General features: G+C 42.3%; 1 protein-coding gene across 1 annotated transcript in view; it reads right to left on the bottom strand.

Annotated features, from left to right (window-relative positions):
• LOC117306304 overlaps positions 1-15,970 on the bottom strand; it is a 94,024-nt gene extending 78,054 nt beyond the window's left edge. Inside the window, exons 1-3 of the mRNA XM_033790899.1 lie at positions 15,768-15,970; positions 11,504-11,686; positions 1,514-1,659 (exon numbers count right to left, since the gene is read on the bottom strand). Coding sequence (XP_033646790.1) covers positions 1,514-1,659; positions 11,504-11,686; positions 15,768-15,970 — 532 coding nt within the window. The remainder of the gene's footprint in view (positions 1-1,513; positions 1,660-11,503; positions 11,687-15,767) is intronic.
• Between the last annotated feature and the right edge of the window lie 3,863 nt (positions 15,971-19,833).

Raw genomic sequence — 19,833 nt, 5'->3', positions numbered from 1 at the left:
TTGCAAACCGACCCCATTTTTAGTTGTTTTCAGCAGCATTATCTCAGACATTACTACCCATGGCATGCAGTCATTCAAATGTAGAGTAAATAAATACCTTAAGTAACGTCCTGTTTTACGGCAATTATGATTGCAGGTGATGCTAGTTGTTGTGTCTCTCATCACTTTCTAGTGAGTGAGGCATAGTCCAATAACCATTATCTCCTTTCTTTTCTTCTTGTTTTTTTATCGTGGAATGGTCTGTTGAAACAAGCTCTTAGCTATTCCTATGGGATATTATGCTTGTCTTTTCAGGGGGCACTCCTTAAAAAAAAAAAAATTTTTAAAAATACACGGGGTCGACATTGCCGGAAAAATGCAAGTAATAAACCTTTTTTCAAAACGTACATGTACAAACTCACGATTAGGACTTGCATGTACTTGCACGTACATGTGTTCAATGTTCGATCGAGGCAAAGTCTGCCTCGATTGACGTCACAAAAGGGGTAGGCGGAGTCACCCCCAAACAACTTTATCTATTTTTTAAACATATAAATCGTTCCAAACAATTACTCAAAAAATTGTTTAATTGTTCATTAACATATACTCTAATGTTTGAAAAAAAAAAAATCTATTTCCAGGTGACTTTAAGAACGGTACCACTTTCATACTAGCCTTTTTAGTCGGATATCTCTTCTGCTATTAGCAGCGGTGATTATTGTTGAGGAGGAGACAGACTCTTTCAAGCCTTTGGTCGGGTAAATCCGCGGCTATCAGTGACTATGTATTTGTTGAGGAAGGAACAAAAATACCGCTGCTTGACTATTATCCGCATGTATTTGAAATGTACCAAACGTGCTCAACACAATAAAATAAGTGTGTAATTTTAGCAGTGTGCTATATTTTTAGTTGACTAAGTAATCCCTATAGTCATCTTAGCGGGGAAACACTAAGTGCAGTGAATAAAGTTAACACAGTGAAAAAGCCGATTGAATTAAAACTATGCGCGAGAGGGAAAAAATAATCCACATTTATACGGATAATGCGTAGGCCTACTTCGTCTTTATCCTGGTCGCTCGATCAACACTAAAATAACATGAAACAAATTACCTACATATCATGCCTAGTACCATCATTGCCAAGTATACCCTCCCCCAATGGAGCTCAACTCCGGAAACAAACACCAAATATTATGCTTCGTTTAGTTGGAGAACGAAAGACGCTCAACAATTTTTTCAAAAGACAACAAATGACACTATTCCATACCGATTATACATACAATTTCCAATCCAATTCTACAAAATGATTATTACATGTACCTCTGTCCTTAAGAATACCTCCCTTATCCAACGTAACATTTCGCAACATTTGTATACTAGAATCCCGCTAGTTACAGTTATAGATGTATTGGCCTTTAGATTTTCCCTCATGACCTGACCTGCAGATTATGGCTTTTAGTTTTTCTGCACCTTGGATAACAAATAAAGGTACAACATACCTTAGCCAATATAAGTTTTTCCCTACAAAGACTTACCTGATGAGTTAATGTTTCCTCTTGGATCTGTGCTGGCAGGGTTTGCAGATTGGCCAGGTATATTAAGTATTTTTCTGCATGACAACGACTCGTTTCTTAAAGACTCATCTGTAGGATGATTTATTTCTGTTTGATGATCATCAACACTATTCAATACAAGGTGTGAAATAGAAAAAATTGTTTTATATTAACAAAAGTACATACTTTTAAACTTACAAACTTGAATTGCCGATTACGCAATAGTTGAAAATCCAATACCAACAATACTCTTGTCAAGTACATATAAAGCGCTTCTCTATCTACCTACACTGGTCATCATTTATTTTAAACTGCAAATTTGGTTTAGAATAGAGCTACATATGTACAAGTAACCAAAAAGACAAAACCACATTAAGTTGCTCAAATGGCAATGGAGTGCAATTAACAGTCAGTTGCAGCTCTTGAAAACCATACAGGTACAAAGTGACATAGTTAAGATACATGTAAAGTAGGCAAATGCATGCAATGCGTATGCAATATTGATAAGTACATGTACATGTAATTGATAATAAATAAACAGTATGTACATGTATGTGATAAGCAGTAGGAAAACAATTAGGTTTACATGTAGGTGTAGCCATTGCTTTTGTTCCTTAACCTATTTATTGGCAGACAAAGCAAAGAATAAATATTAGACAGCACAAGCTGTAGAGAAGAGTTTGAAAAAGTGACAGTGCAATATAATGGGCTTTCCAATACACTGTAACATACATGTACATGTACATGTATGCTCTTCTGATTGCACAAAGCTTGCCAAACAACCTTCATGGACTTAAACCCTACATATAGATGCAACAGTCAGCAATGTGCTTATCATATAGGCAAGCATGTTTCGCAGAGAGCTTATTCATAGGACATGCAAAGTTACACTCATTTCAGACAGCCACTCTAGAGTCGCACCAAACCAAATTATTTTATCAAGTACATTAAAGACAGTGGACACTATTGGTAATTGTCAAAGACCAGTCTTCTCACTTGATGTACATGTATCTCAACATATGCATAAAATAACACACTTGCGAAAATTTGAGCTTGATTGGTCGTCGGAGTTGAAAGAAAAAAACAACCTTGTCACACGAAGTTGTGTGCTTTCATATGCTTGATTTCGAGACCTCAACCTCTAAACTTGAGGTCTCGAAATCAAATTTGTGGAAAATTACTTCTTTCTCGAAAACTATGTCACTTCAGAGGGAGCCGCTTCTCACAATGTTTTATACCATCAACCTCTCCCCATTACTCGTCACCAAGAAAGGTTTTATGCTAATAATTATTTTGAGTAACTACCAATAGTGTCCACTGCCTTTAAACATTAAAAGTTTGTTATGAGATAAGCTGGAAGTCGAGCGATTGACTGGTTGCAGACAATTATCGTGCCTTGACCCTAACTTTATGTAAATTATAAGTTACTGTATGGTTACTAGAAGTTTTAAAGGGAGATTTAATCATTGTCGAAGTGTGTTGGGTAGAAGGCTGAGAAAGATAGGTGGGGAAGTATAGGAGAGGAGGTGAGGGAAGACAGAGGGGCTATGGTATGGTGGAAAGGCAACATTTCATTTGTTTTAGCCGTTATAACCTTGGCATCTGGCTTTGGGTGCAAAAGCAATAGGCTTCTTGGGGATCCCTAGACAGTCCACATACATGTACCAAGTTTGGAATTGATATGACAAGTACTTCTCGAGGTATTGCTCAGAAAACATTTCTTTTGTTTTAGTCATAACAACCTAAAAGTTTGGCCTAGGGTCAAAAAGCAATAAGCTTCTTGGGGATCCCAAGACCAATCCACAAACTAAGAAAAAGAGAATTTGTATGTCTAAAATGCTTCAATAAGAAGAACAAAAAGTCACAAAAACTCTGGCAGATTGTCCATTTATAAATGTCGCCAACAGTCCCAAATACATGTAGTATACATGTATAGATTACTTCATATTCTACCTGGACATGTTAAAATAAGGCCGAAAAAGAAATGAATTCCAGAAGCCCTTTTGACTGATTCATGCATGAAAAACCCATGAATATTTTGCAGATAAAAGGAATGGATTTTGTGTGTGCTGCGGATAGACTGGATTACAAACAAAGTAGGATTTTTTTTAAGAAATGTTTTTCGTGTAAAACAACTAGAGCTTCTCTACTTTAAAATTTTGAAACAAAGAACTGTTAGAGACACTGGACAATATTGGTAATTGTCAAAGAACACTCTTCACACTCTTCACATCTCAACAATAACAAACCTGTGAAAATTTGAGCTCAATTGGTCATCGAAGTTGCGAGATAATGATGAAAGAAAAAACATCCTTGTCACACGAAGTTGTGTGCTTTCAGATGCTTGATTTCGAGACCTCAAATTCTAAATCTGAGGTCTCGAAATCAAATTTGTGGAAAACTACTTCTTTCTTGAAAACAATTAGCCTTGCTCAAGGCAGTCGCATTATTCGCTCAAAAAACGCCGCTGTAAACCCACCCATATTACCTGTGCTTGGTGCGTGCGATCACACCGCATGACCCACCTGTATACACACTGTCACATCGTACGACTACTGTGCACATAAGTCATCCGCACTCGTACCACTAACCGCATGAGGAGGCCGTCAGGCCGACAGCCTTGTCGGGTCTGTAACTTCCGGGTTTAATGTGTTGTATTGAAAAATTTCCACTTGTGGAAAAAATTGGGGGGGGGGGGTGGGGGGCTCTCGGATATGCTAGTATGCAGCCATGAATATGTATATCTTTCGTCAGACCTATCAGACAACACAGGATGTGAGGCAAATGAATTATTCATTTTGATGTCCAATCACGCACGCCTATCATGCTCGCTGAGCGTCCGTGGTGGTGGTGTGTGATGTAGACATGTCTCGTCTTTCGCGGGCATTATGGTAATGAGCTGACCGTGGGGGGAACTCTTCGCTTATTATAGTAATGAGGTCATTGGCTTCAACACAGACCCTACAAGGCTGTCGGCCTGACGGCCTCCGCATGCGGATAGTATACGGGGGAATCATGTCGTGCGATGTTACGCACAGTGAATACGGGTGGGTTTTTATACAGAGGCGGTCTTTTTTTTTGGAGTGAATAATTCGACTGCCTTGAGCAAGGCTAGAAAACAATGTCACTTCAGAGGGAGCCGTTTCTCACAATGTTTTATACTTTTAATCTCTCCCCATTACTCGTTACCAAGTAAGGATTTATGCTAATAATTATTTTGAGTAATAACCAATAGTGTCCACTGCCTTTAAAGACCCCCTTTATAAAAAAAGGCAAATTATGACGATGTTTTTGTGGATCCTAAGGCCAACCAACACACCAAATTTATGATATGGCAAGTCCTTCTAGAGTTAAGCCTTTTAAAACACATCTTTTATTTTAGCCATAATGACCTTGACATTTGGCGTAAGGGGTGTAAAATTAGTTATCCATGAACTTGACATTCGTTGTGAGGGGTCCAAATACAACAGGCTTCTGGGGATCCCAAGAACAATCCACACATCAAGTTTGGAGTTCATATGCCCAGTCCTTTTTGAGTAAGCGCTCGGACAATGATTGCACACACATACAGCTCTGTGTTGCAGTCACTTTGTGGACATTCCTTGTTCTATACATTTAAGGACAATTCTTATCCACAACACTGTAAGTAACTCTGTGTGGATATGTGTACAATGTAGGTCCACATACTGATATAAGTCCCTACACTATGTGGACCTCTTTTGTTTCAGGTCCACACTTTGTTTGTAGCATTAAAAAACAGCCACCCACACATTCTCAAAAATATATCTTTGTGGAAATCTCTTTTGTTCTTTCCTTTGTCCCTGCACTTTAAAGTAACTCACAGACTTTATACAAACTTTTCCTTGTGGAGCCCCCAGTCTTTGGACTCCTTTTATTTTCCCTTTTTTGTTTTGTCCTTAGTATCCATAAGGTATCAAAAATGAGCACATCTGTATGGATTCGATATGTGGGCTCCTGCTTCTGTTGTTCTATTATTAACTTTTCTGTAGAATATCTCTGTGTGATACCATTATAACAAATCAAAAACTTACGGGGTAGCATTGTTCCATTTTTAAAAGTACCTGGCAAGTTGCCTTTTGTAAGCACACACACACACACGCACCCCCACACACAGACAAGGCAAACACTATATGCCCCTTGGCTTGCTCTGTTGGGAAAGGCATAACAATCATACACATAAGAAATGTATACTAAAAGTATCTTATTTGAACTTCTGGTTTGAACAGGAAGTTAAACTTACATAGACATAGCAAGTATCATTATGTTATTCCGAAATGGGATTGTTCACAGCCCTTTTTTTATTTTTAACTCTTACATGTAGCAATTGAGACACTTAGCATGATACCTTTTATTTAGAGTACTCAGAATATGAAATGTATAATAAATGTATCTTATTTGAACTTCTGGTTTGGACAAGAAGTCAAACTTACATAGACAAAGCAAAGATCATTATGTTAATCCTAAATTTGTAATACCTATACATGTAAGGGCATTGAAATTTAGGCGAAACATTTTTTGTATGAAAATGCAATTCATAACTAGACATAGAATTTTTGTTTATTACGAAAACATGGTGTTCAGTTGAACGTTACGTGATGACGTAAACACATCAACAAAAGTAAGTCCCCCCCTCAACAATCTGTCATAACATCGTAAGGTAAACATTTTACCAATACAACTAATTAAGAAATAATTTTATGACATGTTTCCTAAGTGTTGCTGAAAAATGAAAGATGTCCATGAATTCATGGCTGAATGAGCTCAAATGGAAGACAAAAACTGCCCTTTTCAAAAGTCACAAATGTTTATAAAATCTGCAGGCCAGTAATGCGCGAATCCACCACGCCTGTCAATGACCGCCTGGCACCGTCATGGCATGGAGGTCTACCTCCAAGGTCATGGTATTGATCAGTCTGGTGACACGCTGCTGTGGGATGGCATTCTACTCAACTTGCTCCATCGTGCGCTGCAGCAAATGGTGCAACATGTGGACACAGCACTTCGTCAGCATATCGTAGCAATTTGCACAAGTGGTGTTTTCCTGGTAAGGCTTATACCACCCCACACCATGATACTCCGAACACCATAGGCTGTAACTGGTTGAACACAGCACTCTGCATGTTGCTCTCCAACTCGACCCACACCCTTCACCGGCCATCAATGTGACGCAGGCAACTTCGCGTTTCATCGGTGAACAACACAACGCAACCTTTGTGACTTTTGAGAAAGGCAGTTTTTGTCTTCCATTTGAGCTCTTCAGCCATGAACTCATGGACATCTTTCATTTTTCAACAACATTTAGGAAACTTGTCATAGAATTATTTATTAATTAGTTGTATTGGTAAAATGTTTTACCTTACGATGTTATGACGAGTTGTTGAGGGGGACTTACTTTTGTTGATGTGTTTAGTTCAAAAACATTGAACCATAAAGATGACATTTATACAATGTGTCGTTATTTTATATTTAAACTTGTATCACACTTTTTAACAACTCCTTGTTTCTTCACAAACGCAATATTTTTGTGTGAGATTGGCATCAGGTTTTATTTTGCAACTTATGGAAGCCCTTTAAAAAGTTTAGCTCACCCTGCACAAGATGCTGTACACAGATTTGATAATCAACAGCGCCCTCTTTTGTTGGACAAAAGAGAGCGCTGTTGGGAATTCCCCAAAAACGTTCGCGCCATATGATTTATACAAATTTTAAACGTTGTTTTATTGTTATTTAATACCTGATGACGTCATTATGACGTAATTAGGCCTGTGGTGTCTCGATACTAAGGTTCAAATCTATCTTATTCTTGAGTTATGCCGTAGATAAGCTCAAAAGTTTTTTTTTTTTTATGAAAAAATATGAAGATGAAGTTGACCCAGGGTAAAGACCCAGAAGTTAAGGTAGTACGATTTTGGCGTGAACTTTTTTAAATGTTGCCCAAGTATTTATCTAGGTATGAACATCATAGCTTTTATATTTGTTGAGATACAGCAACAAGCAAATGGTAAATTTTCAACTTTAAAAACCTTGTCATGACGTCATCAATGACGTGATCCTTAAAAACAAATGGTGGTTTCATCTACTCACTATTGCCTATGTACATGTACATAGTAAGTTTTAAGTTTGTACAAGCTTTACTTTTGTTTTAAAGCTCAAAATTTGTTTTTTGATGAAAAAATGCGAGGGCGAACTTAGACCCATGGTAACGACCGGAAGTTAAGGTCATACGATTTTGGCGTAAATTTTTCAAATGTTGCCCAAGTCTTTATCTATCGGATGCCCAAGTATGAACATCATAGCTTTAATATTCGTGGAGATACAGCGAAAAGCAAAAGTTGTTTTTCAACTTTAAAAACCCTGTCATGACGTCATCATTACCAAAAAGTGGCGGTTTCATCTACTCACTAGTGCCTATGTACATAGTAAGTTTTAAGTTTGTACACGCTTTACTTTTGTTTTTAATTGCAAAAAAAACAAACATAACAATAACAATAGTTGTTCGGCCTATTCGAAATCTTTAGTGTTTTGAATACCGTGTGCTGACAGTTAACATGCAGTTTGAACCATTGTTCCAAAGATTTCATTAATCTTTGTGTCTTGATACTAAGGTTCGGAAAATAGAATTAGCTGTTGCAAACAACTTACCAACCAAATGGACCAAGAGTATAAATGCAAAAAATAGTTAATGGCCTGACGTTTCGACCCTAGCAGAGTCTTTCTTGAAGGCTAAATGACAACACAACAAACATGAACAGGTAACCAAGTGAAACATAAGCAGTGAAGTGGAAATACATGAATGGGGTTAGAAAGCATACATAAAAAAGCAGGGGGTAAACAATGAATAGGGGGACAAAAAGGGGGGGGTGAAGGAAAGGGACTGGCTTGACCACAAGCAAGAAGATGGAAACACAAAGGACAACATCAAGGGTGGTGAGGTTGGGTAAAAAGTAATTTATTAGTAAATGAGGCTCAGGCTAAAAGGCTATGGGGAAAAAAGGAGACGGCGAAACAAAAGGTTTATTAGTCGTTTCCTTCTTGGATGTTCAGACCATGGGGTTGAATGGTCTGGAGGCGTCTCATCCAGAGTTTCTCCCTACTCAAACGCACAGTCTCTCTGTGGTTGCCTAGTGCCTCTATGTCCTGTAAGATTATGTCAGAAATGGAGTGATTAGGAAGATTGAAGTGATGACCTACAGGTGTGTCTAGCTTTTGGGTCTTGACTGTAGATCTGTGGCCGTAGAAACGCATCTTGAGTGTAGTTCTTGTTTCACCTATATATTGAACACCACAGACTCTGCAAGATATGAGATAAATGAGATTAGTGGTGGTGCAGGTGACATGACCCCTTGTCTTATGGGTGGTACCGCCGGTGTTACTGGTGAAGGAGTCCGATTCCCTGATGTGTTATCTACAGACGATGCATTTGGAGATGTTGGAACACCTAAAAGTTCCCTGTGGTAGAGGGGGATTAACATCATCATTAATGGGAGGGACTTCTGCTCGGACAATGAGATCCCTGAGACTAGGTGGGCGTCTGTAGGTAACTATGGGTTCTTCCTGCACAGCACGTTGAAGTCGATCTGATGTGTGAAGAATATGATGGTTAGAACTGGTTATTTTACGAATGGGAGAAAGTGAGGGGTAGAAAGTGACAACAAAAGGAACTTTCCCCGTAGGACTCTGTTGTCGATCTGATGTGTGAAGAATATGATGGTTAGAACTGGTTATTTTACGAATGGGAGAAAGTGAGGGGTAGAAAGTGACAACAAAAGGAACTTTCCCCGTAGGACTCTGTTGTTTCTTGGGTCCTTTGGAAAGTACTGACTCCCTAGAACGAGCCTTGACTTTCTGGATAGCTCGATGGACTGCTAGAGAGCTATGACCCCTGGAAACAAGGTGTTTCTTAAGTTTCTGTGAGTGGTGGATAAAATCAGAATCATTACAACAGATTCGACGGAGTCTGAGGGCCTGACTGTAGGCTATGCTGGTTTTGCAGTGTCGGGGGTGACAGCTAGTGGAATGCAGGTATTGGTGTTTATCTGTGGGTTTAACGAAGAGATCTGTGGTTAAGCCTTCATCCGTCTTGAGAACCTTGACATCCAGAAAGTGTGTATCCTTGGTTGAGTATTCGCTCATGAATTTGATGGTCCTGTGGAAGGAATTTATGTGATTAATGAAAGCTTTGAGGCTTGCTTCATCGCTTGTCCAGATGAAAAAGATGTCATCGATATAGCGCCACCAGACGCAGGGACGGCAAGGGGCTGATGCCAACATGCGCTGTTCAAGATGGCTCATAAAAAGGCACGCCATTGATGGTGCCATACGTGTGCCCATTGCAGTGCCCTGTACCTGTAGGAAATTCTTACCCATGAAAGAAAAGTTGTTTTTTGTTAGAACATGTTGCATGAGGGATACAATGTCTGAAATGGGCGGTGATGTGTGACCACTCTTAGCCAGAGCTGAAGAGCAGGCAGCAATCCCTTCATCTTGGGGAATGTTGGTGTATAGAGAGGTTACATCAAAAGTACCGATGATGGCTGTGGTAGGGACCTGCTTCTGAATACCTGCGATTTTGCGGAGGAAATCTGGAGTGTCATGAATGTATGATGGAATCTGCGGCATTAACGGCTTGAGAAAACTGTCATCAAAAAGAGAAATGTTCTCAGTGGGGGAACCATTGCCAGATTTGATGGGTCTTCCTGGGTTGTCTGGTTTATGTACCTTACTAAGGTTCAATACAACTCTCTATTGAGTTTCAACGTTAAAACAATCTCAACCTTGAGTTATTCTGTAGATAAGCTCAAAAGTTGTTTTTGATGAAAAAAATACGGAGGCGAACTTTGACCCAGGGTAAGGACTCGGAAGTTAAGGTCGTACAATTTTGATGTTAACTTTTCAAATGTTGCCCAAGTCTTTATCTTTCCGATGCCTAAGTATCAACATAATAGCTTTTATATTCGTTGAGATATAACAAGCAAAATAATAGTCATTTTTCAACATTAAAAACCCTGTCATCATTCCAAAAAGTGGCGGTTTTATCTACTCACTATTGCCTGTACATAGTAAGTTTAAAGTTTGTACAAGCTTTACTTTGTTTAAAATTGGTTCGTTCACTCCATGGAGTGTTGTACACAGATTTGATAATCAACAGCACCCTCTTTTTTCAGACCGAAGAGAGCGCTGTTATTAGGAATTCTCTTAAAAACTTTCACGCCATATGATTTAAAAATAAATTACACTTTGTTTTATTGTAATTTAATAACCGATGACGTCATTATGACGTAATTAGGCCTGTGGTGTCTTGATACTAAGGATCTGTTGAGTTTCAACGTTCAAACAGAGCTCAATCTTTAGTTATTCTGTAGATAAGCTCAAAAATAGCTATTTGATAAAAAAATACGAAGGCGAACTTTGACCCAGGGTAACGACCCGGAAGTTAAAGTCATGTGATTTTGTCGTTAACTTTTCAAATGTTGCCCAAGTCTTTATCTATCTGATGCCTAAGTATCAACATCATAGCTTTTATATTTGTTGAGATACAGCAACAGGCAAATGGTCATTTTTCAACATTAAAAACCTTGTCATGATGTCATCAATGACGTCATCGTTCCAAAAAAGTGGCGGTTTCATCTACTCACTATTGTGTATGTGCATAGTAAGTTTCAAGTTTGTACAAGCTTTACTTTTGTTTTAAATTGCTGGAGAAGGTTCGGAGAGAAAAAAGAAGACGTGGAAAAAAAAGAAAAAAAACAAACCATAACAATAACAATAGTTGTTCGGCTGCTGGCCGAACACCTAATAACTTGCATTCTTTGAGCAGCACCAACATGCACATGATAACATCAACATAACATTGGTTTGAGACTAAGACCATTACAAACATGTTACTGAATTGTGAAAGACAAGCACTTTGTTAATGTTGATAACAAGCATATGAACAGAATAAGAAAATACCTTTGATCTCGGAGAGCAATGTGTTGTTTGAGTTCCATTAACTCATGGTGATCTTCACTTGTTAATCCATCATCTACGCCTCGTGAAAATAGTTTGTCCACATTAGCTCTTTCTGATGTTTTATTCTGAGAGCTAACCTGACGATTCAATGCAGAAAGCATTCGACGACTCTTAGCACGATACCTTTTATTTAGAATTTCAAAATATAAAAAATAAGGGACATCCTTAGTAAAAATGTATGGTGAATTCCGGCCAACAGTCAACCAACTCTCTTAGTTGCCAAATCTGGCTGTCCCAAGTGCATACATGCTTCTCTGCATTAATGATGAGGCAGGTTTGGTTCTAGCCTTTATAATATGTTGACTCTGTTAACATACATGTATCACCTCAGAAAGGGCCACAGACTCAAGATACATGCTTTAGTCAGAGTTTGTTCTTGAAGACACTGGACCAGCGTTGTAGCCACGGTGGGCGGGCCCGCCCAGCACTGACAATTTCCGCCCAGCACTCGGGCTGTAAAGCAGACTACCGCCTACCACAAATTACCCAGAAATATTATACAAAATTAAAACAACTTCCGATATTGATCACATCGCAAGATTAAAATGTTTTGTTTTCCATGTTTTGTAATTTTGAATGCAAATTGTAATTCTTTTTTGAGAAGGAAAAATAAAATAAAAAATACAAATGTATTCACATGATACTTGTTTCTTGTGTTTTCTTCGTGAAGACATGTACGGACGCACAACATGGGCTGGATGCATGTCAAAAAAAAATGAATTGTCAGCCTCGAACCCATGATAAATTCCGTAACGTCTCACAATATAGTGGGTTCGATCGCAAGGCACGATCGTCAGGAACAAGGTACGAGATAGTTGCAAAAGCAATAGTCGGGTTGCCTTGCGACACACAGAAAAATTACACGCTAAATGTAACCGTCCGTTTCATAAAACAAAATTTGAGTTATGGGATCCAAAATATTGCGTCTTCCATCACCACGGCATCGACTGAATTGCGGCGCGATCACCCGAAATAACCCACCAAAACACAATATAACAAAACAAAATCAGTACGAAACTAATCTTAAATTACACAGTAAAATTATAATCTTTTTGTTCATCCAGGGTTTCCTAAACTTGTCATGTTTGTACAACGAAGCCTAAACAAGTAGTCTACTCTGTAGTTCTTCGTAAACACGCTAACACTGCTCAAATTTTACCACGCTGTTGACAGATTGTGAATGCCTGTTACCAATGACGAAATTGTTGTATGATTCTAGCTTGCGCACCAACGTTGGTTACCACTGCAATTTTCAGGGAATGCCCCATTCTGTCGCGCATGGGCAGATACGTTGGGTCTTTAATCTCAAGGCGTTGGTAACTTATTTTGTATGCTGTCGCAAAATTTTACTAATAGAGGACGCATGCTCTCACACTTTCGCATAGCCGTCTAGTGTTCAGTGTTTCTTGCATTATTTGTCGCACGCAGAGTAACAAAGACTACAGGTCTATAAATTGAAAACGATGTCTGTGCATTGTTTGTGTGAACGCGAGCCAGTCAGTGTTTCGTGGTATCTTTGAGTGATTCTTTTTAATGTAATAATCCCTGTTAGTCCTTATGCAACATAAGATATAAAATAAGTTTGCGGTGGGTTCAAACTGAAAAATGTGTGGCCTGTTTGATTAAAAATATACGGCGGCCATCTTGAGAGAGAACAAAAAAAAAAAAAAAAAAAAAAAAAACCCTCATCCTCCTCTTTTTGCATGGTCGTGACACATTCTGCATGCGCTCGACATCTCTGGACTTTGCCAACTTTCAAATCAAAATGCCAACCACTAAACATGCTAAAATTACCCTGGCTACAACACTACACTGCACACTATTGGTAATTGTCAAAGACCAGTCTTCTCACTTGGTGTATCTCAACATATGCATAAAATAACAAACCTGTGAAAATTTGGGCTTGATTGGTCGTCGAAGTTGCGAGATAATAATGAAAGAAAAAACACCCTTGTCACATGGAGTTATGTGCTTTCAGTCCTAGCCACGAAATGGGACCTCTGTGTCGGAGCATGCCTCAGTCAAAGGGCGGGCGGCGGCGTCGTGCATGCTCTAGCAAGTGCTTTGTCTTTAATTAATCCAGTGCGAACACGGCTTATGACTTGGAGTAGGGAACAGCAGACAGCCGCTCTACTCCATATGTTTTAAGAGAAACTATAAGTATAAATATTAATAGTAAACTTGAGGGTACAACCATGAGTAAAATCTCTTTTGAAGGAGTGGTGGCTCTGAAAAGTATACTCAAACAGTATACTCTGCTCGTTTTCAGGAGAATGTAGCAGAGATTACTGTTCGAAACGTCGAGAGCAAATCGGCTCTTTTCAGTACAACCACTCCTTCAAAAGAGATTTTACTCATGGTTGTACCCGCAAGATACTATTATAATATTTTATTTATAGTTTCTCTTATTCTCCACACCATTCAAAGTTTCAAACACCATTCCATATGTTTTGCTAGTCCCCTGAAAAGCTGAAGAATGACTCCAGGACAAGGGACCTCCACGGATGGAGCGACGCGTTATTTGGATCACAGGGAGAAAAACTGCAATTCTATCAGGAGGATTAAAAAAAACTATAAAAGTAATAACTCGAGGAAGATTCCAAGGTAAATACCGTTATTCCAACTACTGTAAACTACTACATACTAATATTAATGATGATGTACAATAAAAAAGGTTTATACTTAACTCATTCAAAATATTCTTGAAATGAGAGAGTGTTAAAAAAAACATCTGCACGACACCTGTCACAGGAAAATAAAGGATAAAAGATTTTGGAGTCGCATCAATGGTTATGCCCCGAGAGGGTTGATTAACAGTTTTAACCAATAGATTGCCTATTAAATCATGCAGTAGTAGTGCTATTCGGGTAAGTGAATGAAGTAGACACTAAAAATAATATAGTTTGTAAAAATGTGTGTAAAATTGAGGGCTTACTCATGAAGTCTGGACCCGAGAGCAAGAAGTCTTTCTCATACTGTACCTCCTGCCTTTACACAAGGCATGTACATGTACTATCACATGTTTAGAATGACATCTTGCTCTCGATGGATAACCAACAACTTGTCATTCTTGTCATGCTAGATCTCTCAGCCGCGTTTGACACTGTAGACCATGGTGTGCTTCTACAAAGGCTGTCACAGGACATTGGCATCACAGTCACTGGCATGGTTCACTTCATACTTACACAACAGATCTCAGTAAGAGGCCTCATCTGATGAAAGTCTTCTGGCTTATGGTGTTCCACAGGGCTCTGTACTGGGACCACAACTATTCTCCATCTACACAGCTCCAGTTTCCAACATTATTCACAATCATGGGCTGAGCCATCACTCCCATGCTGATGACTTGCAAATATCTACCTCTCATTCAAACCTTGCCAACGACACCTCACTTCCGCCATTACCCGTATGGAATAAGAGTCTTGATGCGCTCAAATTTTCTCTAGTTTAACAACGTAAACACCGAGGTGATTAATTTTTGATCTGCCCAGCAGCCCAGGAAGGTCAAAATTGAGAATCTGTATATTGGCTATACACTGGTCATTCCGTCTTCCATTCCGGGTACATTTTGGCAAACACATGACCCATGAGGAGCATGTCACTTCAGTCTCCCAGGCTGCAATCTTCCATCTGCGTAACATAACCCAGATTAGGAGATACCTAACGACCTACCTAAATTGTTTGTCACGACGAAGTGTAAGTAGATTACACTTGGTTACTTCTGCAGCATCAAGCATCCCTGAAACTGTCATTTCTGTTCCTTGGAGGGCCTTATTAAAGTTTTCAAGGCACTTGATAACCGGTACTGCTGTAAACAAGCCAAGAACGCATTTTCCAGATGAAAGACAACTATGGAGGCCGCTAGCTCGTGAAGAAGTGTTTGTCCCAAAGTCTTCAGCTGCTTCATGAAGGGCATCCAATACAGCTTCAAAATTATGCAAGAACGATTTAACTGCAGTTGAATGTGTTAACCAGCGAGTTGGGCATATTGGCTTCAGTCTTGTAGGGGAAGGATTATCAGTGTCAGCCGAATGCAGATTAAAGTACAGGTGTTTGAACTTTCCAGAGCTGTTATAGAGGTTGCCGAGTTCCTGTACACGTCCAAGGGCATTCCTTATGTATGGGGCAGTTTGCGAATGCTTTTGAAGTGATAAGGTGTGTCACATGTCATCGACATGGACTACATCTTACCTCAGTCGCTCACCCTAGAAGATGCTTACACTGTGAGGAGACGTATGTCAGCACGACGGACGGCCGTGAAAATCCCCGCACTTGCATACGCTGATGACGCTGCGCTGATCTCTGACGCTCCTGACGCTTTGAGGCAGCATCAGCCAAAGTAGGTCTGCGTCTGAATGCCAGCAAGACGAAGGTCATGTACATAGGAGACATTCCACACACTACCATCTGTACAACCGCCGGCGTCCCTCTCGCATCCATAGGAGACATTCCACACACTACCATCTGTACAACCGCCGGCGTCCCTCTCGCATCCATAGGAGACATTCCACACACTACCATCTGTACAACCGCCGGCGTCCCTCTCGCATCCATAGGAGACATTCCACACACTACCATCTGTACAACCGCCGGCGTCCCTCTCGCATCCATAGGAGACATTCCACACACTACCATCTGTACAACCGCCGGCGTCCCTCTCGCATCCATAGGAGACATTCCACACACTACCATCTGTACAACCGCCGGCGTCCCTCTCGCATCCATAGGAGACATTCCACACACTACCATCTGTACAACCGCCGGCGTCCCTCTCGCATCCATAGGAGACATTCCACACACTACCATCTGTACAACCGCCGGCGTCCCTCTCGCATCCATAGGAGACATTCCACACACTACCATCTGTACAACCGCCGGCGTCCCTCTCGCATCCATAGGAGACATTCCACACACTACCATCTGTACAACCGCCGGTGTCCCTCTCACATCCATAGGAGACATTCCACACACTACCATCTGTACAACCACCGGCGTCCCTCTCGCATCCATAGGAGACATTCCACACACTACCATCTGTACAACCGCCGGCGTCCCTCTCGCATCCATAGGAGACATTCCACACACTACCATCTGTACAACCGCCGGCGTCCCTCTCGCATCCATAGGAGACATTCCACACACTACCATCTGTACAACCGCCGGCGTCCCTCTCGCATCCATAGGAGACATTCCACACACTACCATCTGTACAACCGCCGGCGTCCCTCTCGCATCCATAGGAGACATTCCACACACTACCATCTGTACAACCGCCGGCGTCCCTCTCGCATCCATAGGAGACATTCCACACACTACCATCTGTACAACCGCCGGCGTCCCTATCGCATCCATAGGAGACATTCCACACACTACCATCTGTACAACCGCCGGCGTCCCTCTCGCATCCATAGGAGACATTCCACACACTACCATCTGTACAACCGCCGGCGTCCCTCTCGCATCCATAGGAGACATTCCACACACTACCATCTGTACAACCACCGGCGTCCCTCTCGCATCCATAGGAGACATTCCACACACTACCATCTGTACAACCGCCGGCGTCCCTCTCGCATCCATAGGAGACATTCCACACACTACCATCTGTACAACCGCCGGCGTCCCTCTCGCATCCATAGGAGACATTCCACACACTACCATCTGTACAACCGCCGGCGTCCCTCTCGCATCCATAGGAGACATTCCACACACTACCATCTGTACAACCGCCGGCGTCCCTCTCGCATCCATAGGAGACATTCCACACACTACCATCTGTACAACCGCCGGCGTCCCTCTCGCATCCATAGGAGACATTCCACACACTACCATCTGTACAACCGCCGGCGTCCCTCTCGCATCCATAGGAGACATTCCACACACTACCATCTGTACAACCGCCGGCGTCCCTCTCGCATCCATAGGAGACATTCCACACACTACCATCTGTACAACCGCCGGCGTCCCTCTCGCATCCATAGGAGACATTCCACACACTACCATCTGTACAACCGCCGGTGTCCCTCTCACATCCATAGGAGACATTCCACACACTACCATCTGTACAACCACCGGCGTCCCTCTCGCATCCATAGGAGACATTCCACACACTACCATCTGTACAACCGCCGGCGTCCCTCTCGCATCCATAGGAGACATTCCACACACTACCATCTGTACAACCGCCGGCGTCCCTCTCGCATCCATAGGAGACATTCCACACACTACCATCTGTACAACCGCCGGCGTCCCTCTCGCATCCATAGGAGACATTCCACACACTACCATCTGTACAATCGCCGGCGTCCCTCTCGCATCCATAGGAGACATTCCACACACTACCATCTGTACAACCGCCGGCGTCCCTCTCGCATCCATAGGAGACATTCCACACACTACCATCTGTACAACCGCCGGCGTCCCTCTCGCATCCATAGGAGACATTCCACACACTACCATCTGTACAACCGCCGGCGTCCCTCTCGCATCCATAGGAGACATTCCACACACTACCATCTGTACAACCGCCGGCGTCCCTCTCGCATCCATAGGAGACATTCCACACACTACCATCTGTACAACCACCGGCGTCCCTCTCGCATCCATAGGAGACATTCCACACACTACCATCTGTACAACCGCCGGCGTCCCTCTCGCATCCATAGGAGACATTCCACACACTACCATCTGTACAACCGCCGGCGTCCCTCTCGCATCCATAGGAGACATTCCACACACTACCATCTGTACAACCGCCGGCGTCCCTCTCGCATCCATAGGAGACATTCCACACACTACCATCTGTACAATCGCCGGCGTCCCTCTCGCATCCATAGGAGACATTCCACACACTACCATCTGTACAACCGCTGGCGTCCCTCTCGCATCCATAGGAGACATTCCACACACTACCATCTGTACAACCACCGGTGTCCCTCTCGCATCCATAGGAGACATTCCACACACTACCATCTGTACAACCGCCGGCGTCCCTCTCGCATCCATAGGAGACATTCCACACACTACCATCTGTACAACCGCCGGTGTCCCTCTCGCATCCATAGGAGACATTCCACACACTACCATCTGTACAACCGCCGGCGTCCCTCTCGCATCCATAGGAGACATTCCACACACTACCATCTGTACAACCGCCGGCGTCCCTCTCGCATCCATAGGAGACATTCCACACACTACCATCTGTACAACCGCCGGCGTCCCTCTCGCATCCATAGGAGACATTCCACACACTACCATCTGTACAACCGCCGGCGTCCCTCTCGCATCCATAGGAGACATTCCACACACTACCATCTGTACAACCGCCGGCGTCCCTCTCGCATCCATAGGAGACATTCCACACACTACCATCTGTACAACCGCCGGCGTCCCTCTCGCATCCATAGGAGACATTCCACACACTACCATCTGTACAACCGCCGGCGTCCCTCTTGCATCCATAGGAGACATTCCACACACTACCATCTGTACAACCGCCGGCGTCCCTCTCGCATCCATGAGACATTCCACACACTACCATCTGTACAACCGCCGGCGTCCCTCTCGCATCCTGTGACGACTTTTGCTACCTGGGATGCAACGTTGCAGATAGCCGAATTGCCATTCAGCGACGAAGGCAGCTGGCATGGGTCGCCGCTCGTAAACTCACACCTCTGTGGGATGGAGTAGCCAGCGACAAAGCCAATGATCGGCCATGCTCTTCGAAGACCTGAGGTGCCTCTCGCTACTTTCGTAAATCCACTAAACCAGGCATCTGAACCCTTTCGACAGGGTGGAAGCCTCCGCTGCACCTACATATCACAGCTTATAGACGACCTCAACGCCATCGGCCTACAATACGATCAAGCTATTCAAGCTGCCCTGGATTGGCCTGGATGGCAGAGACAAATTTCTAACATTGGACAAACCCAAGGTCACAACGTCTCGAGTCGAGTTCGGCCCAAGTAGCGTCACATGGGCTCCGCAGTAAAAGTAACTTGCCAGCGGTTGAATTTTCTTAATCTCTGCTTGACATCCTTTGTATTTTCCAGACATGTTGCTTGCCCCGTCATACATTTTGTGCTCTAAGGTGTTGTAAGGCAGTTGCAGCCGTAACAGCGCATCATGCAGCATCTTTGAAAGTGATTCCCTAGTTGTTGAGGAAACCTGGTAGAGGCCTAACATTTCCTCCTGAACAACAAACGAGTCATCAACATAGCGCACGCAAACACTCTCCTGTTCATTGCCCTGAATGTCTGGTGTTCCATCAA

Source organism: Asterias rubens, unplaced genomic scaffold (assembly GCF_902459465.1).
Source record: "Asterias rubens unplaced genomic scaffold, eAstRub1.3, whole genome shotgun sequence".
Lineage (NCBI taxonomy): Eukaryota > Metazoa > Echinodermata > Asteroidea > Forcipulatida > Asteriidae > Asterias > Asterias rubens.
The sequence above is the reverse complement of the archived record's forward strand: the minus strand, read 5'-3'. Positions and strand labels throughout refer to the sequence as shown.